This window comes from Neofelis nebulosa, chromosome 2, assembly GCF_028018385.1.
Source record: "Neofelis nebulosa isolate mNeoNeb1 chromosome 2, mNeoNeb1.pri, whole genome shotgun sequence".
Lineage (NCBI taxonomy): Eukaryota > Metazoa > Chordata > Mammalia > Carnivora > Felidae > Neofelis > Neofelis nebulosa.
The window spans coordinates 79,408,993-79,434,194 of record NC_080783.1 but is presented as its reverse complement, the minus strand read 5'-3'; the positions used below and the strand labels follow the sequence as shown (position 1 = coordinate 79,434,194).

At 38.6% G+C, this 25,202-nt stretch overlaps 1 protein-coding gene and 1 long non-coding RNA gene across 6 annotated transcripts in view; one reads left to right on the top strand and one right to left on the bottom strand.

Annotated features, from left to right (window-relative positions):
• Positions 1-13,913: 13,913 nt before the first annotated feature.
• The window catches only part of STAM2 (signal transducing adaptor molecule 2), a 51,809-nt gene continuing 40,520 nt past the window's right edge, over positions 13,914-25,202 (bottom strand). For all 4 annotated transcript variants that reach the window (XM_058715268.1, XM_058715269.1, XM_058715267.1 and 1 more), the window contains 3 exons: positions 21,220-21,373; positions 18,380-18,549; positions 13,914-16,957 (listed from right to left, as the gene is read on the bottom strand). In XM_058715268.1, coding sequence (XP_058571251.1) covers positions 16,729-16,957; positions 18,380-18,549; positions 21,220-21,373 — 553 coding nt within the window. In that variant the 3' untranslated portion in view covers positions 13,914-16,728. The remainder of the gene's footprint in view (positions 16,958-18,379; positions 18,550-21,219; positions 21,374-25,202) is intronic.
• LOC131503687 (uncharacterized) lies at positions 19,624-25,145 on the top strand. Of its 2 annotated transcripts, XR_009257530.1 has the most exons (3): positions 19,624-20,552; positions 23,157-23,383; positions 24,684-25,145. It is a non-coding gene; the product is annotated as an uncharacterized LOC131503687 (long non-coding RNA). The 2 variants fall into 2 exon arrangements; XR_009257529.1 differs by lacking the exon at positions 19,624-20,552 and having other exon boundaries at positions 21,819-23,383.

Below are 25,202 nucleotides of genomic sequence, written 5' to 3'. Positions count from 1 at the left end.
ACACCTTAAAGGGACCAAGGCGCTTCTCCCGCGCCCGCAGCGGGGTCCCCGGGTCACGGCCCGGCAGGCAGAGGTCCCGCGGAGGGGGCTTCTGGGGATCTCGCCTACCCGAGCCGACCGGGAGAAGCGCTCCCCCACCTAGCGAGCGCCTTACATCAGAGCTTTCCAGAGGATGGGGGGGGGGGGGGGGAATCTGGGGTGGGGGTGGAAGGATTAAAATAGTCTGCACGGTTTCAAATGAGACAAAGGTGGCACGGTTCATGAATCAGGACTTGGGGAGGGACGCTGGTGCAGTGTGGCAGGGAGTGGGAAGAGCCGACCGGGCGCGCGCGGGTGTGTGTGTGTGTGTGTGTTCCACTGGAATTTTAAAAGGGCACGAGCAGAACCTTCCTTGCACGACTTCACTCATCAGCCCGCCATGGTAAGGCATGGGGGTTTCTGGTTTGTTTTTTGTCTGTGCTTTTGTGCTGTTTGGTCAACTCTATTTTCACAACCCGGAGCCAACACATCCAGGCGGCCGCAGGAGAACCTGCCAGCCTAATGGGAGATGCAGCCTCGCAGGAGACTGGCGTGTCCTAAGGAGTTTTGAAGGTCATGTTAGACCTGCTAAAAAGCCAGAGTTGGCCACGTGCCTCCCATTTCTACGCGGATAGCTGTTTTCAAGGGAAGAAACTCATCCTTGAAACCATCCACGATCCGTGCCATTGTTGCACCCCTTGGTTTCCTCCTGCAAATACATATAAGAGGTTAATTTGAAATCAAAGCAAAAGCAAACTGTGGAGAAGAGGAATTTGAAGTAATAAGAAGAGGGAAGAAAAATATGTGAGAAGTCAAAAATAAAGAGACCTCATTTAACTATAGATACTGCATGAAAAACCCATCAAAATATATATAGTAAGTCAAACTGCTAAATCAGCCCATGTCACCTTGTATCCTAGTATTATTTTTGGTGGAAACAATTGGCCGCATATTGAGGTCCTGATTATGTTACCACCCACCAAACACTTCCTTTCCATTCCCGCCTTCTTCACTTAATCCAGACCTTCATTTCTTTTTAACAGTCTAAAACTAGTCTGTCTTCTTGCTTCCGGACTCTGCGCGTGCGCACTTACACACGCGCGCGCACACACACACACACACACACACACACACACACAGACTTCATTTCAACTACACGCTACACACAAAGTCATTTTCCTAAAATCTCTTTGCCCAAGTCACTCCTCTAAAAAGCACTCATTGCTCTCAGCAGCCTACAAAATAGGGTTCAGACTCCATGGTCCCAAAGACCAAAGCCCTCTCCTCTCCCCTGCTTTTTGGTCACCACTTCATTTCTCACTTAATCTCTTCATATAGACCTTCCAGCAACTAGGCAGGTCCACTCATTATTTCTCAAACATACTAAATGCAATCCCATTTTAGCACTTCTGCTTTGGAATGTGCCCTACCCCCAGCCCACCCATCCAGCTGAAGCCTACCTTCCCCTCCAAACGTGCCCCAGCCAACTCTTCCCCCACAGAAATCCTCCTTGGCCACTCACTCCAGTCCTGGATAGTTTCTCATGCCTATGAAAAACTGGACTATTTTTCCCCGGGAATTTAGTATAGCTGCCTTGGTTTATTAGTTCTCTTTTTTATGAAAATCTCCTAATTTCCAAAACAGATTTTTAGCTTTTTATATTTTTATACCTTACATATAGTAGACACTTCCTAAAGCTTATGGATAGTAGTACGTCTGCCAATGCAGAACTCCTTCCATTTTTAGCTCTGAGCCATTTTAATAGCTGATATCTAATCAATATATATAGAACGAGTTATTCTGTGGTTTGAGTTTTCTGGTTTTTCACTGCCCACAGTCGCTGACTTGGAGTTTTCAAAAAAGAATCTACAGCAGCCTGACAGTGAGGTGCACTCTGTACCCACCCCCACCCCACAGCAAAACTGGTGAAAATTGTTTATGTTTTTGTTTTTTTATTTAAATCTCTGGAATGGCCCTAAGGGTACACAACAAATGAAGAAACATTTATTCAAGAAAATTTACTAAAACTCCGTAAGGAAAGTGAGAGTCTGTGGTATCTGAACCAAGACCCGCTCCCTCTTTCCCTGCTTCTGTCCATCTCGGCAAGGGAGACACTCCGTTCCACACTGGTGCAGCCTGGAACACAGGGCTTCCTCTCCTGTCAACTCCAGTGGGAGGGTTATCTTCTTTGGATGGACAGGACATTATAATTTCTCATCCTGCCCCCAGCTCCTTGTTGCTAAGGTTGAACTCTCATCAAATACAGCAGGGAGGAGGGGCTTCCTTCGTTAGCCCAGCCCCCACTTGTAGGATGGAGGTCTGCCCTTGGCACCCTGCCACCGAACTGTGGCCCTGACTGCTCGGGCAGAGGCGAGCCTGGGGGCCTGGGACTGCTGCCCCTCCCTGCCAAGGGCTCAGCTCCTAAAGGGGTGCTGTCACTCAAAGAGAGGTGCACCTTTGTCCCGGCCTCCAGCACCAGAGCTGAAAGAATGAAGGTGGACCCTTACTTCTTACCACATACAAAAATTAACTCAAAATTGACCAAAGGGCTAAATGAAATAGTTAAAAATGTAAAACTGTTGGAAAAAAATGTACGATAAGGGTAAGCCTTCATGATTCAGATTTGGCAATGGATACTTAGATATGACACCAAAGTACAAGCAGCAAAAGAAAAAATAAATAAATTGGACTTCACCAAAATGAAAACCTTTTGTACTTCAAAGGGCACTGTCAAGAAAGTGAAGGTAAAATTTTTTTAAAAAGAAGGAAGTGAAGGCAACCCAAAGAATGGGAGAAAATGTTTGCAAAGCATATACCGGGTAAGGGACTCCTATCTATAATATATATAAGGAAATTTACAATGCAGTAATAAAAATAATTTTTAAAAAAATTTTTTAATGTTTATTTTTGAGAGAGAGACACAGAGTGTGAGTGGGAGAGGGGCAGAGAGAGAGGGAGACACAGAATCCAAAGCAGGGTCCAGGTTCTGAGCTGTCAGCACAGAGCCTGATGCGGGGCTCAACTTGCGAACCACAAGATCATGACCTGAGCCGAAGTTGGACACCCAACTGACTGAGCCACCCAGGCGCCCCCCCAAAAAATAATTTTTTAAACGGGCAAAGAATCTGAATAAACATTTCTCCAAAAAAAGATAGCCAAATGACTGATAAGGACATAAAGAGATGTTGGGCATCATGAGTCATCAGGAGAATGCAAACAAATCAGAACCATGAGATACCACTTCACATGCACTAGGACAGCCGTAATCAAATAGTCAGATAATAACAAGTGTTGGCAAAGATAGAAATTGGAACTGTAATACACGGCTGATGGGATTGTAAAATGGTACAGTTCCTGTGGAAAACATTTTGACAGTTCCTCAAAAAGTTAAACACAGAGTTACCACAGCAAGTCCACTCCCAGGCATATAGCTAAGATAAATCAAAGAATATGTCCGTGCAAAACTTATACAAGAGAGCGCCTGGGTGGCTCAGTCAGTCAAGCATCCAACTTTGGCTCAGGTCATGATCTTACGGTTTGTGAGTTCTAGCCCTGTGTTGGGCTCTGTGCTGACAGCTCAGACCCTGGAGCCTGCTTTGGATTCTGTGTCTCCCTCTCTACCCCTCCCCTGCTTGCACTCTGTCTCTGTCTTTCTCTCTCTCAAAAATAAACATTAAAAACAAATTTTTTTTTTTTTTGGGCGCCTGGGTGGCGCAGTCGGTTGAGCGTCCGACTTCAGCCAGGTCACGATCTCGCGGTCCGTGAGTTCGAGCCCCGCGTCGGGCTCTGGGCTGATGGCTCGGAGCCTGGAGCCTGTTTCCGATTCTGTGTCTCCCTCTCTCTCTGCCCCTCCCCCGTTCATGCTCTGTCTCTCTCTGTCCCAAAAATAAAAAAAATTAAAAAAAATAAAAATAAAAAAAAATAAAATGTGGTATATCTATACAGTGGAATATTGTTCTACAATAAAAAGAATGAAGTATTGATACATGCTGCAACATGGATAAGCCTTGAAAATATTATGCTAAGTGAAAGAAATCAATCACAAAAAGTTACATATTGTAAAATGCCACTTATATGCAATGTCCAGAATAGGGAAATCTTTAGAAACTAAAAATATGAATGGTTGCTTGGGGCTAGGGAGGCTGGGAGGTATCGAAGTGATAATTAAAGGTACAGGGCTTCTTTTGGAGGTGAAGAAAATGTTCTAAATTGATTATATTGATGGTTGCACATATCTGTGAGTATGCTAAAAACCACTTTAAGTGGATGAATTGTATGGTATGTGAATTCTGTCAATAAAGATGTTATTTTTATAAGGAACTAACTGTGAGACCTAGAGGAGAGCACAGGCAGTAATTTCTCTGACATTGGCTATAAGAACATTTTTCTAGATAGGTCTCCTGAGGCAAGGGAAACAAAAACAAAAATGAACTAGTGGGACTATGGTCAAAATAAAAAAGCTTCTGCACAGCAAAGGAAACAACAAAACTAAAAGACAATCTACTGAATGGGAGAAGATATTTACAAATGACGTATCTGATAAAGTTAGTATCCAAAATGTAGAGAACCTATACACAAGCTGGAGAGGAGCAAAGGAGGAGGGAGAGAATCTTAAGCAGTCTTCACCCTCAGTGCAAAGCCCGACGAGGGACTACATCTCATGACCATGAGATCATGACCTGAGCCAAAATCAAGAGTCAACGCTTGACTGACCAAGCCACCCAGGCACCCTTTTCTGGAATTTTTAAAAATTAAAAAACAAATAAAGGGAACAGAGTTGATTTCCCAGCTCTACCACTTACTTTTTAAAATAAGCAAGTAGATAAAACTATAGTTATGAAAGAGAGGTGAGAGTGTATGTGCAGACTTAAACATCTAAGTGAAAAAAAAGTTTTAGAACAACGATCACATTTGTGCAAAATAATGTCTGTGCATGTTTGTATGTGTATATATGTGTGGGGAGAGGGCACGTTTTATTTATTTTTTTTTTCTTTATTTTTTTTTTTTTTTAAATTTTTTTTTCAACGTTTTTTATTTATTTTTGGGACAGAGAGAGACAGAGCATGAACAGGGGAGGTGCAGAGAGAGGGAGACACAGAATCGGAAACAGGCTCCAGGCTCCGAGCCATCAGCCCAGAGCCTGACGCGGGGCTCAAACTCACGGACCGCGAGATTGTGACCTGGCTGAAGTCGGACGCTTAACCGACTGCGCCACCCAGGCGCCCCGGCACGTTTTAAATTATATACTTCCATACGATATGAACATTTCACCAAGAATAAAAACTTAATAAGAAGTGTTTTTATCCTATGTACTTAAAATGCTTGGATATTATTTAAAACTACAAAGCAAGTTTGAAGTTTTCCAGAAAAATTAAATTATACCAGGTGTGGGGGGGAAAGCTGTTGTTTTTGAAAGTCTTCAGACCTTATATAAAATTAACTCAGGGCACCTATGTGGCTCAGTTGGTTAAGCATCCGACTCTTGATTTTGACTTAGGTCATGATCGCAGGGTCGTGGAATTGAGCTTCGAGTTGGGCTCCGCACTGAGAGGAGTTAAAAATGGTAAAATTGAAAAAAATAAAAGTTAAAACAAATAAAAATAAACAACTCAAAATGGATTATACATCTATGTGTAAAGTACAGAACTATAAAACTTCTCAGAGAAAACCTATAGGACCTTGGATTTGGAGATGAGGTTTTAGATGCATGATCAGGGGTGCCTGTGTGGCTCAGTCCATTGAGTGTCTGACTCTGGCTTAGGTCACGATCTGGCGGTTTGTGGATTCAAGGCCCATGTCAGGCTCTGAGCTGTCAGCACAGAACCTGGATCCTACTTCGGATTCTGTGTCTCCTTCTCTCTCTGCCCCTACTCCGCTCATGCTTTGTCTCTCTCTGTCTCTCAAAAATAAATAAATGTAAAAAAAAAAAAATTAGATGCAAGTATGATCCAAGAAAGTAAATATTGGTATGTTGGGATTTATTAAAATTAAAAAATTTTTGCTCTGTTAAACACCTTGTTAGAGAATGAAAAGACAAGTGATAGGCTGGGGAAAAATATCTGTAAGACAAATCTGGTAAAGAACTTGCAAACAAAGGGGCATCTGGCTGGCCCAGTCAGAGGAGCATGTGGAGCTTGATCTTGGGTTCATGAGTTCAAGCCCCACACTGGGTGGAGAGATTACTTAAAAAAATAAAATCTTAAAAAAAAAGAACTTGTTGGGGGTCCTGGGTGGCTCAGGTCATGATCTTGCGGTTCATGAGTTCGAGCCCTGCTGACAGCTCAGAGCCTGGAGCCTGCTTCAGATTCTGTGTCTCTCTGTCTCTCCCCTGCTCATGCATTATCTCTCTCTCTCTCTTAAAAATAAATAAAAACATTAAAACATTTTTCAAAAACTTGTAGACAAAAATATAAAAATAACTCTCAAAACTCAGTAATAAGGGGCACCTGGGTGGCTCAGTCAGTTAAGCATCCCACATCAGCTCAGGTCATGAGCTCGCAGTTTGTGGGTTTGAGCCCCATGTCTGGCTCTGTGCTGACAGCTCAGAGCCTGGAGCCTGCTTCAGATTCTATGTCTCCCTCTCTCTGCCCCTCCCTCGCTCATGCTCTGCCTCTCTCTCTCTCTCAAAAATGAATAAACATTTAAAAAATTTAAAAAAACAAACAAACCTCAGCAATAAGACAACAAACAACCCAGTTAAAAATGGAGAAAAGATTTGAACGGATACCTTACCAAAGAAAACCTATAGATAGCAAATAAGCATGTGAAAAGATGCTCAACATCATTTATCATTAGGGAAATACAAATGAAAACAATACAATACCATTACACTCCTATCAGAATGGCTAAATTAAAAAAAAAAAAAACCTGGCAATGTTAGTTGTTAGTATTAGGAGCAGCAGGAATTCTTATTCATTGGTGATGGGTATGCTAACTGGCACAACCACTTTGCAGACAGTTTATCAGTTTCTTAAACTTTGTCAGGTTCTTCATAAGCTAAATGTAGACTTTCCATACAGTCCAACAATCATGATCCTAGGTACTTACATGATTGATTTGAAATACCACACGAAACCCAGCCCACAAATGTTTATAATGTTATAATGTTTTATTTTTAATTGCCCAAAACTGTAAGCAACCAAGATATCCTTCAATAGGTGAATGGTATAATCATACCATGGAATACTACTCAGGGATAAAAAGGAATGAGCAAGCAAGCCATAGAAAGACATGGATAAACCTTAAATGCATAGTGCTGAGTGAAAGAAGCCAGTCAGTCTGAAGCTTCATATTTTATGATAACATTTTTTTTTTTGAGATTCTAAAAACAGTAAACAGGTCAGAGGTTTGGGAGGCAGAGGGTTGAATATGTGAAACATAGCAGGGATTTTCTTAGGGTGGTGAAATTATTCTGTATGATACTATAACGGTGGATCCATGACACTACATCAATCAAAACCTGTAGAACTTTACAGCACAAAGTCAGCCTTACTTAATATGTGCAAATTTTTAAAAATTCACTTAGGGGGGCGCCTGGGTGGCGCAGTCGGTTAAGCGTCCGACTTCAGCCAGGTCACGATCTCGCGGTCCGTGAGTTCGAGCCCCGCGTCAGGCTCTGGGCCGATGGCTGGGAGCCTGGAGCCTGTTTCCGATTCTGTGTCTCCCTCTCTCTCTGCCCCTCCCCCGTTCATGCTCTGTCTCTCTCTGTCCCAAAAATAAATAAAAAACGTTGAAAAAAAATTTTTTTGAAAAAAAAATAAAAATAAAAAATAAAAATAAATAAAAAATAAAAATTCACTTAGGAAGTTGAGAAGTTCCAGAATGGAATGCAGAATGTAACAAAGGAATATAACTGTATGACAATATATGAAACAACCTCACCGAAGAAGGCTGGTGGGGGAGCAAAGATTGGGAAGGGTGGTGGTCTAAGTATCTTTGGAGATGAGTGGAGTCTGTGAGACTAAAGGCCAAAGGAACTGTGCATAAGCACTCTACTGCTGCTGATAAAGTTGCTTCCTGAGGTATGGGTTACCAATTCCGAAATCACTATGCATATATACTGGAATTGAACAATTAAGTAAATCGATGGCACATGATGGGAGCCACGTTTTCTATTGTTGGAGTGGACAGTTACAGATAAATAGGAGAAGAGGCTAGGATGATCCATGTGGTAATGGATTCAAGTTAGAAACATCAGTATGAACCCAGGTGTAGCTTATATAGATAACTATATGGATAAATATTTATAAATTTGTATATATATATACACAGGTTAATCTACACACCTATCTTCTTGCTTTCAGCCAAGGGCCGAGAAATAACAACATTATCAGTAGCAACAAACACATGTAGTACCCAGGTCTCGGTTTGTAATACCATCCTTTACCAAAAGTAACCAGGGCACCTTGAAGAAATGGTTGATCCTAAGGCTGGGGCAGGAAATATACAAGTTGAACCCCGAGTGTCTTGTAGTGCCAGAAAGTAAAGAATGCTTTCAAAGCAAAACAGAACAAAAAGCACAATGACTGGGGGTATGTCAAAGGGACACAGGAACAAACTGAAAGAGCTCCCAATGACCAAAGTTGGAACAATTTGAGCAATAAAATAAAGTAGTATTGGGATGGATCCCAAAGTATAAAATAGTATCCATGAGTCCATAGTGATAAAAATAAATGACTGAATAAATTAATAAGCAAACAAACAATGGAAGAGAAGAGACAAAGCTCCCAGGTGGAAGAATTCCAAATAACTTATGTAGTTACTCCACCTGTAAGGAGGGAAAACATGACTCCCCCTCCTCAAGTGTGGGCTGTGCATTAGTGACTTCCTTCCAACATAGCATGGAAAGAGGAATTGGAGAAACTTGACAAACACTCCCTCAGTCACGTGATTAACATCAACCGTGATGTCAGGCTGATAATAGGTACCCGTGATATAACATGAAGAGAAGCGTACTTTACCTTTGTGGCCTGCCTCTCCCAAACCTATAACTCTACTGTCATCATGAGGAAAATACCATACGAATCCCAATTGAGGGGCAGTCTACAAAATATTTGACTGGTACTCCTCAACACTGTCAAAGTCATCAAAAACAAGTAAAGTCTGAGAAAATGTCACAGCCAAAAGAAGACTAAATACCAAATCAAAAACCAAACCAAAACCCAAATCACCAAATGGACACATACCACTCCAGGATAACGTTTAAAGGAAGAATTATTTTAAAAGTTCACATGAAGGTGCTGGATGATGTAAGTTAAATGCCAAATAATATTCAAATTCTGGATTTTCTACTTTTCTGTCCCGGGAAAGAACATAGACTTACAGGGACTTAAAATTGGAAGACACCTTGAACAAATCTATACAAATCGGGCTTTGTGTGTGTGTGTGTGTGTGTGTGTAGGGGAGGGTGCCTGTATTTTTAGGCTTCAACTCAACTACTCTCCTAGTTCAAATCAGCCTCAAATAGTTGTCACCTGTTGTTTTCCTTAGAAATCCCTTGAATTTTGCGCCTTTCTGTTCAGAAAACAAAGAACTCTACATGCTTCATTAACTTCTGCTTTCCCAGATGTTTGACCCCTCCTCCTTCCTCACAGATTCTCACCAAGAGCCAGTCTGTTTACATCAAGCCCTGGTCTGATCAACCCACCTGTATGACAGAACTAATTGTACTACAGTGCACACATTAACTTGATCCAGCCACTATTATGCTGTTCCTCACAGGAGCGTTGTCACATCTGAGGGCATTTTGTAACCATGTGAGCCCTTAGGGGCCTCATCAATCTCGGTGATGTATGTGAAAGGAAGTCATTACATGGTATTACCTGACAACCACAATACACAGATTATTTCACACCAGTACAGTAGAGAAATGCACATGCTTGAGCATCGGATAGACCCAGATTTATAATCCCAGCTTTGCCACTTACTAGCTGTGTGACCTTACCCTCTTCTCCTACCTCTCTACCTAACAAGTGTTAAGAGAATTCAGTGACAATGTGTATGAAAATGTTTGGGTTTTTTTTAAGTTTATTTATTTTTGTGAGAGAGAGCACACAAGTGGGGAAGAGGCAGAGAGAGAGGGAGAGAGAGAGGGGATCCCAAGCAGGCCCTGCACTGTCAGCGCTGAGCCCCATGTGGAGGTTCGAATTCATGAACCAGGAGATCATGACCTGAACCTAAATCAAGAGTTAGATGCTTAACCGACTGAGCCATCCAGGCACCCAAGTATGGTTTTCAATCAAGCCAAAGTGCAATGTCTGACACTATACAACTAGTTCGTGCATGGCAATGCCACAAATACAACTCCGGCTCGGAAATTCAAGTCTTAGCATCCCCAGCATATAATAATTGTTATCGAACGCATTAATGAATGCTAATACAGCTTTAATTTTTTCATTTTTCAAAATAGAACAGACAAGAGTAGTTTGGAGCTTTTATCCCCATCTCCATTTTCAGGATCTTTTCTATATCTCATAAGGTTAGAAAAAAAAGTCCCAGTTTTAATCATTAAGTTGGATGCAAATATATTAAATCTAGCCTTATTGACAAAAAACTATGGTATACTCATATTAGAGAATCTTAAGAAGAGCTTATTTGACCATGGAATAATAGACCAACTTAACTTTGAATTTATTTACCAGGCACAAAAATAGTAACACCAGGTTGTAAACACATGTGGACATGTCTATCTCTGTGGCAGATTATAGCATGGCCCACTCTATATTCATTCTCAGTCATCTTGTCCCCTGCCTCCCTCTCTCTTTATAGAGGCTAGAAAGCAAAATACTCACCTTCCCAGACTCACTGGCTCCTAATGGTAGCCTTTTGGGACAGTTCTGACCAATAACATGTAGGTGGAAATCCCGAGGGGAAGGTTTCCCAGGAAAGAAATATGGTGAAGATTATTTTTGGCTGGGGTTCTAAATCCCATTTTTTTCTTTTTTAATGTTTTTTATTTTGAGAGAAAAAAAGCATGAGCAGGGGAGGGGCAGAGAGAGAGGGAGAGAGGATCCCAAGCAGGCTCCACATCTACATGAGGCTCCACATCCACATTGACATGAGGCTCAATCCCATGACCCTGGGATCATGACCCAAGCGGAAAACAAGAGTCGGCTGCTCAACGGCCTGAGCCACCCACGCACCCCCTAAGTCCCATTTTTCTATTTAGACAATACGCTTTTGGGGCACCTGGGTGGTTCAGTCAGTGACACATCTGACTTGGGCTCAGGTCATGATATCACAGCTTGTGGGGGTGAGACCTGGGTGGGGCTCTGTGTTGACAGGTCAGAGCCTGGAGCCTGTTTCAGATTCTGTGTGTCCCTCTCTCTCTCTCTCTCTCTGCTCCTCCCCCGCTCATGCTCTGTCTCTCTCAAAAATAAACATTAAAATTAAAAAAAAAAAATGCACTTTTCACACTCTTGTTTGGTTACTTGGAGGGGAAAAAAAATCTATGACAACTGAAAATCACCTCTACATACACTGACACCGTTATCATATCTGTTCACCATGGCGAGCTATCTCCTAACTAGATAGCACTGACTCCTCTTTAGGTATGTGACAGAAGTGATGAGAACAAGGCTGTTACCTTTCAGGACTATAAACTATATAGCTATGGAGTTGATGCATTACAATTACAGCAGTGTCCAAAAGCAGCTGGTAAAATAAGTCTTCAACAAATGGTGTTGGGACAACTGGATATCTATACGCAAGAGAATGAAGTTGGATTCCCTACCTCACATCGTGTATAAAAATTAACTAACAGTGAATCAATGACCTAATTACAAGAGCTACAACCATAAAGATCTTAGAACAGGAGGAAATCTTCATGACTTGGATTTGAAATGGACTCTTTGCAGGAGCAACAAAAGAAAAAAATACATAAACTGGATGTCATCAAAATTAAAGACTTTGTAAATCAAAGAACATCATCAAGAAAGTAAAATGACAACCTACAGAATGGTAGAAAATATTTGAAATAATGTATCTAGTACAGGTTTAGTATCCAGTATACATTAAGAACTCTTACAATACAACAAAGAGACAACCCAGTTAAAAAATAAGCAAAGGATTTACATAGACATTTCTCCAAAGAGGATATACAGTGGACAAAAAGCATGAATGATGCTCAACATCATTAGTCATTGAGGAAATGGAGATAAAAATCACAAAGAGGTACCACTTCACATCTACTAAGATGGCTATGATTTTTTAAAATTAAAAATAAGTGCTGGTGAGGACACAGAGAAATTGGAACTCTCCTGCATCGCTGGTGGGAATATAAAATGAATGGCTCAGCTTTGGAATTTTGACAATTCCTCAAGAAATTAAACACAGAATTACCACATGACCCACCAATTCCACTCCTAGGTATATATCCAAAAGAACTGAAAATAGTACTCAAATACATATACACACATATTCATAGCAGTACTATTCACAATAACCAAAAGATGAAAACAACCCAAGTATCCATCAACAGAGGTATGGATGAACTGATATATGAACCTTATATACTGTGGTACATGTGGAGATGAACCTCAAAAGACATATGGTACGTGAAAGCAGACACAAAAGGTCTCATTCTGGAACTAGAGGTAGTGGTTGCACAACATTGTAAATGTACTAAATGATACTGAATTGTTTACTTTAAACGGCTATTTTATGTGAGTTCACCTCAGTATCTTAAAAAAGGGAGATGGCTCCCTAGACGAAAAGGTGATCAGTAGAGGTCACTGACTTGCTGTAAAAGTATTGGAAAGCCTTTATTTTCCTCATCAGGATATGAAATGGTGTACAATAAGAAGACCAAATTCCATTCTTTAGTAGCCTTTGTGGGAAATACCCATCCACCAGTTGTGTGTCTTCTGTTTGTCTGCTTGCCTTTGAACAGTTCTCCTTTTCATTCAATACTCACTACTCAAGATGGACAGAAGAGTGGATAGTCATAAATTATAATCTTGTTACCATCTCTGACATAAGGAATTATTGAGATGTGATGTAAAACAAAACAAAACAAAAAAATACCAGTAAAATGGGATTATGAGGTTGACAGAGATCAGTTTCATTTATCCATCCAATTTCATTAGAATATAGAAAAGATAATAAAAGTGCTACTACTGGACTGCAGACATTTGTCTCTGAACTCCTGCAACAATCTTACCCACTCTTATGGAAGTTTGCAATGGTTGGTACTCAGATTTTGCTGTATACCTTTATCTATGTTTATTAGATTCCTAGGGCTGCCGTAACAAATTTAGTGGTTTTAAACAACATAAATGTCTTCTCTCTCAGGTTGAGGCTAGAAATCTGAAATCAGGGGGTCAGCAGGGCTGTGTTCTCTCTGAAGGCTCTGGGGGAGAATCCTTCCATGCTTCCTCCAGCTCGTGGCGGCCCCAGGCCATCACTGACCCGTGGTAGCATCACTCCAGTCTCTGCTCCATCTTTACATGCCTCGTCTACCTTGTGCGTCTGGGTGTCTCTTCTTCTAAGGCTGCCTTAAATCCAGAATGATCTCACCTCAAGGTCCTTAACTTCCAACATCTGCAACCTCTTTTTCCAAATAAGGTCACATTCTGACATTCTAGGCAAACATGAATTTTGGGGGGACACCATTCCTCCCACTACACTATGTAAGCTACATAATTTCTTTTTTTTTGACACAGTAAGGTTTTTAGAGAACTCTAATTCAAACTTAGTTTGGTAAAATTAGAAAAATTCTTCTGGGGAAAATGTAAAAAAAAAACCAAAAAACCCAACTTTAATCTCCAAAAGAAACTAAATTGTACTAACAACAAAAAAATTAAATCCCTAGAAATGAATCCTCCCTTCATTTACTGACTAAAACTGATGTAAGTAAATAAGAAAAATGTCTTTTCACAGAAACAAAGCATGATAGGTTGGTGCTCTATTATTTATAATTTATTACTTACAAAAATAACTTGAGCTTTCTCATAACAGTTCAATAAATCCTCTCCTAGAAGTCAAGAGACCAGACACTTATGATTTTTACAATGAAAACTTTTTAAAAGATCTAAGCCATAATATTTTTAATATTCAAAATAAATTTTTAAAAATTTTGGAAGGTGAAACTTTATAATCATCTTCAAAATGTAGTGAAATTTGTTATGTGGTCAAGTTATCAACTACCTGAAATAGAATCAGATGACAATGTATCTGCAAATAATTTAAAATCCTAATTGATAAATACTGTAATTATTTAATATTCAGGTAATTTTGTAAATTACCAAATTACAAGACAATGTTGGTAGACCGTACATTTTCCAAACTATTTTATATATCCCACCACTCCATATATTTTAACACCCAAGGGAAATTCTACATTGATGAAAAGTGATTTTATTATAAATTTTCAGAAATTTTTTCTAATGTACCAAGATTTCATATGAAAATGCAGAAGTTGTTTTTATTTTTTTATAAAACAGCAAGTATGAACCCAATGTAGAAATCTGATATTAGACAATTCCTTTGGCAGAAAACATTTAATTATAAAGAGATCTTAAAATAAATATAACCCATAAGATCATGGAAAAGAAAGAAAAATAACCCTGTTATTTCCTATTAACACCAAAAATATCATCTTAGTACACAGATTTAGTAACATTTTTATACTATCAACAACCTGCAACACAAAATTCATTACAGTATGGCCAAAATAAAATTGTTTTTAATTTAAGAGGGAGAAGAAACTTCTGGATGTATAAAATTTCACAGATAAATGCCAATATACAGTATTTATATACATGTCACCTGTTATGTTATTCCAAAACTACATTTGGTGAACTTAATTGGCTGATCCCAATTTAGTGGGTGTGCCATATTTCTCCTAGTTCAAAGACTTAAGCGGAGTTAAGCTTTTACAATTCAGAACACAATTATACATGAAATATTTACAGAAACATTAAAATAACTTTATTAAATACTGTTTGGGAGGAAAAAACGTTAAGATTTTCGATATATATGCAAACATGAACTATTATCAAGAGCAGCTTCGTAAATGCTTTTTATGTTTTTTCTTTAAAGAATAGAAGTTTCATTTCCAAAAAAATAAGGTGCCATTTTAGAAGTTTTTTTATAAGTGTATAAACGAATTCACATGGAAGAAAAATACTGGATGAAAAAAAGAACGTGACATACTCAAGGTTAAAACTTTCTCAGCTACTTCTATCTGAAATGAGACAATGACAGAAATTAGGCTTTCAAATACTGCTTGTTTTTTCCTTTAAATGTAGACCAAGTAGTATGTAGACTTTTATTTTCGGACAGTTTCCTTGAAAAAAGAACATACTTATCATTAAATTTCTGTAAATAGATAAATGATAAAAATTTCCAGCACACTGTCTTCAAATGGATCCTTGGCAGAAAGATTAAGGGCTTTCTTTAAAAAAACAATTTAGAAATCTTGCTTCCACGCAAGTAACCACTTCTGTCCTTTGTGTTCCCAGTCTAAGTACCAAGTACCTGTAAGCGTATGTATTCACCATCTTCTATTCCATTGTCTAAAAAGTGGTAGATGATGCAGTAGTGTATGAATTTTTAGGAGAAAACATTCCCTACTGGTTTACTACCTAACTCCTACAGTATGTGGAATCTATTAGCACTATAAACTAATTTATAAAATGTAGGCTTCAGAAAAACTGTCTTGATAGCTTCCCTATCAATCTATTGCCTGCTATTATCCCACAGGCTCAGAATTATCTCTGAAAGCAATGGCCAAATTTTTCAACAGCCTGGCATAGCAATGGTACTTGAATTGCCTCTTTAAAGAAACAACACAGCAATAAGAACACTTATTATTCATGCTTGGGATATATCACATCAAATTACTAGGAATGTCTCATGGCTCAAATTCACATGTAATCCGTAAAAAGAAAATGCAGCATCTCTGCACACACCACACTTATTAGAGGATGGCCAACGTCACTTTAAAAGGTCATTAGTGGCAATTCTAAGTACAAGGGAGCCTTGTTAGAAAAGAAATGTTTATCTGCAGGGAATGGGGCATTCCTTAGCTCACTGCTGGCAGGACTGGGGACTAGCTAAATGCTTTATCATATATCTGCATTTATATGGTCTTCACTGTTAACTACAGAAAACATCTTTGTTCCTTCCAAACTGCTCTTGCTTCTGTCGACAATTATATGCTAATTATTACTCAACATAACCGGAGAGCAAAACTGACAGGACTGCAAACACAACCGCAATTTAAGGAGCCAAGGGAAATATGTTGGCAAGCTAAATGCTCACCCAAAAGGAAGTTCGCCTTTTAAAATAATGGTTTGTGGGGAATACTGAAAAAACATGCAGACAAAAAAAATATTCAAAGGTTTGAGTGCGCTCCCAATTATCATGACATTTTAAGGATTAATGGTCTCTTTAAAGTAAAATTTTATCTCCTGCTGTTCAGTGTCATAAGGCTACTGATTGGGTGTCCAGATTTGTGTAGAGAGATCTGAAAGTAAGACAGGATTAACTGGAAGCTACCTGAAGCTGCCTCTCATCAAAAGTTGACTTCAAACAAATTGGACTGAAAAAATCCTTTCATGGCCTAGCAGAGTAAGGTAAGTTTTTGTGCTTTACTTATTCATGGTTCTTTTGAGTTGAGAGAAACTATTTTTTAAATATTTTCAGATTTGAATCACTCGGGTCAAGTAATACACATATGAAGGCTTTGGAGAAAATGCTTGCTTTGTTCTAAAGAAGAGGCTGCTGATGGTAATTTGTTTGCTGCTGTGCAACTGAATGAGCGGGAGCCGCCACCGGAAAGCCTGCCAGTTGCGGCAAATTGGAAGTAGCGTTCCGGTACGATGACATATCCACAGACATCCCCATCTGCTGTGTGTAAGCAGCTGTACCAGCAGCTGATTGAAGGTTAGAGTTCTGGTTCACGTAAGTAGGGTTGGAACCAGTGTCTTGTCCAGTGCTACAAACAAAATTTTGAAAAGAAAACCAGATTTACTTTGCATTATCAAGGTCATGGTCAGAGATCAATCATGAGACAATAAAAATTCCTTTTTCCATCTTTGTAAGTTTATGTAACTCTGCTGTTCCGATTATGACTTCATTATTCCAACTAGCCAACACTGTGAATGTAATTTTTAAATTTGGTAAGGAGAAAGTACTCAAAAATGAAACAAAATATAAGATTATATGGCCTATTTAATTTTGTTTTCTCCAAAATCTATCACTGCAAACATATAAAAAATCTTTTGAGGAGATGCAGACTGTGTTTCTCACAGTGGTATCCTTGGTCAGCTATAACGAGAACCGAACTCCGCTCAAGTATACCTTCAGCCATATTCTCCCTTACGCGGTCTCTCAATCCAGCATGGAGGAGACCACCTCTTTTCCTCACAGACTCTTTACACTTTCCTTTGATAGGACACTTTCAGAGCTGCCCTGCTAACTTAATCTGAACCTCTACATAAAAATAATAAGGGCAAGGCGAACAGTGTAATCCACACAGGACCCTGAATCTACCCTCAAGGTAGTCTTGACCTATAGTTTACTTATTAACACGACACCAAAACAAACAAAAGAACAAGTTGAGAAATCACACCAAACTGCAGGACTCTGCTTGTTCTTGTAATTACCATGGCATACATTCTTTTTTAAAAAAAGCTTTGTAATATGTAATTTCAAATTACTCAAATACACTGCTTACAGTATAGGAAGATTAATGTCTATACCGCTCCAGTTTTTTTCTCCATAATTTCTAGTCTCACACAGAATAACAAAATTTTACATTTTAATTGAACTAAATACCAATGTGAACAGGTTTACTTAATTTTCAGTTAATATCTAAAGTTTATACTTATGGAATTTGGGTGGGAAGAGACCTTAGAGATCATCTACCCATGACTGTATTGAATGAACATTTTGTATTGCTAAGCAAAGTTAATAGAAGGCAATAATTTAAATATGATTTTCAAAACAGAAGTGTTAGTATAAAAAAATCAGACCACAAATTCCACAGCTTACACACACTTGGAAGTCAAAGTTTTCTGATATTCAGGAATGCATGCAAATCAATATGCCTGGGACTACTTTACGAGGCTGATTACAGCATAGTGCTGAGTGTATCATGGGCTTGGTCCCTGTAAGGGACAGTTATCTTTATTTTGTCCCAGGGAACCAGACTTTAGGCCATGTTTGGAGTACCATTTTAGTAGAGGTATCAAAGCTAAGAGCAGCACCATTCTGACTTCATGGGTTTATGAATGGGAAGTTCTGTAACTTCATCTCAATTATTATTATTATAAAGAGGTCAATTTATTCTCATTATGAAAGTGTGTGAAACCTTAATGTATGTAATTACAAAATAACACAGCTCCCCAAAACTTACCTTAAATATGGAGTCTGTGCAGGCTGTGTTGTCACTGAGGAATTTACATTTGGAGGCAGAGATCTCAGTGGACCAATCTGATCTGGTCCTAGGCTGTAGCTTTGGGCCACAGTGACTTGGTGAAGGCTTTGACCCATATAGTTTCCACCATGCGATTGAACTGGGTATGTCTATTAACCAAAGAGAAAAAGTTGACTCACTGATTTCCCAAACATCTGCCTAACATATTTAAAACTTTAAAAAACTTAAATGAAATAAAATGTTACCGTTCTTCAGGGAGCAATCTGGTTCTACCAATCTATCTACCCTAGTACAAAAAGTAGACAGCTTCGAAATTACAGTGCCAAATCTATGGAAATTTGTGATTTATTTGGTTGTTCTTTTATTCTGTGGGAGGTTGAAAGGAAAGGGGGTGGCATATTTTTCAGCAGCAGGCTGGAGTCCATCCAGGTTGCCTATTGCTCAGTGACCTGCCTTGCTGCAGAGCCACAGGAAACTATACACTCCTCGAAGGGCAGCCCATCATCACTTCAAGTCACCATCCAAATGGTGAACTTCACCCTCATCCCAGGATGATTTTCAACTGGGTTGAAACAGGATGATGATTTTCACCATCATCCCAGATGATTATTCAACTCCTTCCTAAGAATGAAACTTGAGAGGATAAGAATAAATGGTATCAGGGCAGGGCGCAGATGCTCTCTAGTAACATCTCCTTTATTCTCTGCCTTTACAACAAATAGGACAAAAGCAAAGATGATTTTTAGGTAAAGGAGAAGATGTATCCTCCCTCAGGAAATAGCAAAATGGTCTAAGTCTCTTTGGATATTTCATGTGCCCTACCTAACTTTCAGGGTAGTATCTCCTTTAAGGACCTGCCTACCAAATATAGCATTCAAAACAATGCACATACTTAATAAATAAATATTAGACAGTGATTATCATCACTCCAATTTTAAACAAAGCTATTCGGTTTTTGTTTTCTTTTTTATCTACATATAAGTTTTTAGTTCACTTACACAGTTATGGGGATTTCTGGAGGCAGTTTGAACTGCACGTAATAAACAAAGCTATTTGGAAAGCCCACTGAAATGAAAACAGCATGCTAGAAGTGCCAAATCAACTTTAATGTAGTTGCAATCATACCGCTTCCTTTGTCAACATGTAACAATCCACTGACAATAAGCTGGGACTGGGAACTGACCTCTGCTGCAGGGTAGGGTTCCTGAGTAGCCTTTACAGAGTCAACTAATGGTGTGTTACTCCAACTTTTTTACTATGGAATTTTCTTCTAATTAGAATAGGAACTTTGAATAGTTTAAATGCTATTATACATAAATAGTATATAAAGAAGTTATGTGAAAAATCAGAGAGACAGACAGCTTAACTTTTTAAAACCCTGAGTTGTGCTTATTAGCAAAACACAGATTGTAAGTAGTATGCAACTAAACACAGAAACCTGATACAAGAATGACAAATAACCCTTTATAGACACACAAAGAAGCAAATAAAACACAGTTCCATCATACAATGGTGGAGACACTTCTTTTTTGTTCCACTTTCACAGGAGCAGCAAATTAACGCGTTGAAAACAGAAGCACTACTGAATAAACTCCAGCTGTCTTTTGCACCCAGAAATCCTTTCTACCCTCACATATAATGATCCTTTCACCATTTTCCAAAGTTTGGGACATGGCATATTTGATAAATGCATCTTGTCTGATGTGACAGTTACCATAGTAACCATTCTTTTTTACTTAATTATGTCATGTCAAGTCATCTAGATTATGCACCCACATTCTATCTTTTCTCCTTGGTGTCTCCTTCACACACTCCTTTACATATCAGTTCCCATAAATTAACATGAATTTTGTTCATCCAAATTCATTCTGAATTCAATTGCTAACTGAGTAAAATTTGAAAAAGGCTTCACAATGCTTGATAATGATTATAAAAATAAGTATTCACTTCAGCAAGAAGCACAGACAAGGTGTAAAGTCCTGGAAAAAGAAGCTGTTCATGAATGGCTTACGGACCCTGCACCTATAGGCCTGCATCATATCCTTGCCACACATGAATTTTTGACAATATAAGTCATTCATCAAAGTAAAAACAGAGAACATGATCTCAGGATAAAAGAAGTTCATTAACTAATAAGCCTTCCACTAATCATGTAAGTCAAATAAACCTTGAGAGAAATTTTTTTTTTTTAACGTTTATTTATTTTTGAGACAGAGAGAGAGAGCATGAATGGGGGAGGGTCAGAGAGAGAGGGAGACACAGAATCGGAAACAGGCTCCAGGCTCTGAGCGGTCAGCACAGAGACTGACGCGGGGCTCGAACTCACGGACCGTGAGATCGTGACCTGAGCCGAAGTCGGCCGCTTAACCGACTGAGCCACCCAGGTGCCCCAATCTTGAGAGAAATTTTAAAAGAAATGGTAAATCTTGCTTGTTGAGCAACAGGAACTGCATCAGTATCTCATAGAGAGGACTTGTGATGGGTCAAGCATTGTCTTAAATCAAAGGACTTAAACTTTTAAATAAAGGATTTGTGCTTTCTCTTTACAAAAGCAAATGAAGAACCAGAACTCCCATCATATATTTAACGATCTCGTTGTTCACATTAAAAATGAACTAAAATTATTTGTAAAATATCAATATCTAATTTCTCCTGGCAAACGCTAATTGTTTAGCCCATATTTTTTTTTTTACTATAAAAGCTGAGTTTTATGATTTTATTCATGGACCACAGACATTTTGATATTATGCTTTAAGACATTTTTTTGAACTTAAAACTGTTTTCCTCATTTTGAAAAATGTGCTCAAAAATACTCTCACCTGCATTGGAACCCCAGCTGATGAAGGTGGGTAATGTGCTGGAGGATGGAGCTTTGAATAGACTGGATATACTGGTGCTTCATTCACCAACCTGTTATATAGTTCCAGGGCTTCCAAGACTTTTACATTCAATTCAGACAATTCTGAATGCTTCCTGATATAGAAAAAGCACTTTAATTTTCTTCAATGCTTTTCAGCATGTATTTAGGAACACAAACTACTTTTTAAATTTAGCACGTTTTCTATTCATATTTTAAAAGGTTCTTTACATACAATGAAATATTCATCAAGAAAAATGGGAGGAGGAATTACTGAATTCTCATAATAACTAGGCTAATATGACTTCATAATATTAGGGAAAGTCCCTTCCACACTTCATAAAAATGCAATCAATTCATAATTTTGGTGCCAGGACAATTCTGTTTCACATGTTATAGGTTTCTCTTGAAATCTCAAGTACAAAGAATAATAATTTCTCAATTTTGGAAAAGCCCAAGCTTTAATTAAAAATCTAAGTAAAAGAAAGTACTCAGGCAAGGTCCAGAGCCTGCTCTGAAGCACGATATGACTGAAATCAAAACACACTCACAAACAAAATTACACATTTTCATTTGCTTATATTCACTAATGGATCCAATGAAAAAATCCTAATAATTATCCTTGAAAATGCAAATGAAAACAATGTATATATAAACTAGTCTCTACTACTCTTGTTTGTTGGTTTCTTTTGAGAAGGGGAGTGAAACCAGATACCTTACTGTGTAAATAACAAATCCAAGTAAGAGCATTCTCAAATTTGCCCAAGGAACTCTAGTTCAAATCCTTCTGACTTGGTACAACTTTGTCTGTTACCCTGGAGAGTAATAAAGAACTCCCATTGCAACTGACAAGTTCATACAAATTAAATGGCCACGTCATGTGGCACCCACAAGCCTATTTATTAAATATAGCTCTTTTTATATATATACAAGGAGGCTAAAAAGAAGCAGAGGCAGATGACCAGACACAGGGCTACCAAATAAATGACCTGGATTGAGTCATGTTAAGACTTATCATCTTTCCTCTCTTATAATCTGTTATGCCTGAAATAAACAAAAAGATGCAGTTTCCTGTCTTCCATGTGTAACTATATACAGCAAGTCAAACTGTTTTCAGAGACATCATTTGTAAACCATACACAAAAGGATGAGAAATTAGTGTCCATGCTAACAAATATGTGACTAAGAATTAACCATGGGTATTTGGTCCACATAACCCAGTATACTGATGAAACACCAAGGAGAACACAGAAATCACCTTTAAAGATTCAAGACATAACCCCAAAGCAATTAAATTTTTACTGAACTGTGTCCAAACACTATACTATCACAAAGAAAATGGAGCAGAAGGTGTGGATCTCCTTCAAAGAGACTGCAATCTATTAGACAAGGCTAAGTACATGGAAAATAGCAAACAATATAAGATGGCATATAACTGCAAAATTATATAAAATTATAGGAAACAGAAGAGTTTAGAGGAGGAGGAGGAGGAGACTAACTTGGGTTGTGGTAAACTGAAAAGGCTTTATGAGAAGCTGGGACTTAAACAGGCACCTGAGGAAGGATGGATAGGCCCAAGTAAAAAGGAAGACTAAGATCAGTGGGACAGTGCAAATCAAGTCAGGCAAAAGGAGTGAGGTTACACAATGGAAGAATGAAAAGGGCAATTTGATCACGGTGGTAGAAAATGATTTTCAGAGGGCAGTAGGAAATAAGGTTAAAATAGTCTGGGATATCGTTAAGTTCAGACTATGGATCTCTTCAATAAATCTATCTAAACTTTTTTGGAGTCAATTTACATGTTTGCCTGACATAATTTCTTAGTGTGATAAAGTCTATAAAATCTCATTCCAAACAATTACAGATAGAAAAGAAATGTAAAATTTCTTATTCTGGCAGTAAAGTTGTTTTTATTAGGGAAAACAAATTGATGGTGATCCAGTCAAGGGAAAAAACGGTATTTTATTCATCTTTGAATGCCTGACAAAGATAAAGAGTCAAAATTTGTTGAAGAACAGCAAGCGTTTTCCAGAACAAGAGCTGCATCTGTAGTCAGTGACCATGGGAAAGGAAAATGCCAGCTGGACTACTCAGAAACTGAAACTGAAGAGAGAACTGGTTAACAGGTGAGCTATGACTCAAAAAATTAACTCCTATCAGAAATGGTCACTCTGATTTTTAACTGTGCTAGACCTTTTCCTTTGAAATATTCCTTTTATCAATAAAAAAAAAAGATTATATATACTGTCGTATCCTCTGCTCTTTCATTACATAGTATGATATCTTTCTATAATCAATAGATATTTATCAGTGATAATGCTTTTTATTGTAGAATGTATGGATGTAATTATTTTTAAATCAATCTCACACTTAAAGACATTTTAGTTACTGCCAACTTGGTTGCTACAAACCTAATTTCAATAATACTGTGAAGAATAAGAGTTAAATCTTTGCGTATGTCCCTGTATACTTAGTATGGGCCTGAATTTACTGGGTTAAAGATTATGGACTATTTTTAAGGTTCAGAAAGGTTTATGATAATTGTACTCCTAGCCACACCTAAGGTAATACTGGCATTTTTCTTTTTTTTTTCTTCTTTTGTAAGTTTATTTATTTTTGAGAGACAGCACATGCAAGTGGGAGAGGGGCAGGGAAAGAGAATTCCAAGCACACTCAGCTCCGCCAGCACGGAGCCCTATGTGACTCAAATCCATGAACCATGAGATCATAATCAGAGCCAAAATCAAGATGCAGACACTTAACCCTGAGCCACCTGGGCGCCCCTGACATTTTTCTTTTTAATCCTCTCCAGTTTTATTATTCACTGACCGTTAACACCCTTGCACTGAAATAAAAATAGGAGATGTGTTAAGTAGACATTTAATGCTTTTTCCAAAATAAAAATATGATGAAACTACCACCATCATTTCATTAATTTTTGATGGGTATTTATTTTTCATTTCTGTAGAAGATATAAGGAATTTAAAAGATTTTTTTTTTTCAACGTTTTTTATTTATTTTTGGGACAGAGAGAGACAGAGCATGAACGGGGGAGGGGCAGAGAGAGAGGGAGACACAGAATCGGAAACAGGCTCCAGGCTCCGAGCCATCAGCCCAGAGCCTGACGCGGGGCTCGAACTCACGGACCGCGAGATCGTGACCTGGCTGAAGTCGGACGCTTAACCGACTGCGCCACCCAGGCGCCCCGAAGATATAAGGAATTTATAAAAAATGTCTCATGGAAACAGATTATAGTCTTCAGTGACTAGAAAAAATCTTGCTGCTATTACCCTTCTCTGGTAAACGCAGATAAGAAGTAGTTCCTGTTCTTTTTGTGCAGTTTTATACTGTAGTTCAATAAACAGATTCCAAAAAGGGATGACAATGGAACACTAAAGCCTTGTCCTTGTCTTCCATTCACCATAGGTTCTCCCTGAGACTTCAGATAGAAAGCTCTGAGGAACCACAGGAGGCAAAAATCAATGAAAAGTTCCAAATGCTGATAGTCTATCCTTCAGTGCTGTTGCTGTTTCTAAGGAAGAGTAAGACTACATGGAATAAGGAGATTAAAAGGATAACAGAAATACAAGGGAGAAAAATGAGGAGAGGTATGTGGACTGGAGTTAGCTTCACAAACCCAAGGGAAATTTCATTTGAAAGATTTACAAATACTACTTCTCATCACGGAGTAAGACAATGCTTGCCCAAAATCCCAGTTCTCAATCTGTGCTCTATTCAGTTTTTATTCCTCATTCCTCATTATCCCTCAATTCCAGTTCAAGTAAGAAAATGAAAGTTGGCACCATAAGAGCAAGAGCCCACAATTCTACGTATACTATATGGCCATGGAAGAAAACTGCTACCAAAATAAAAAGTACCACCTTACTATTCACTTGTAAGAGTTTTGGAAACTGAGAAACAATTTCAACAGATTGAACAGTTCCA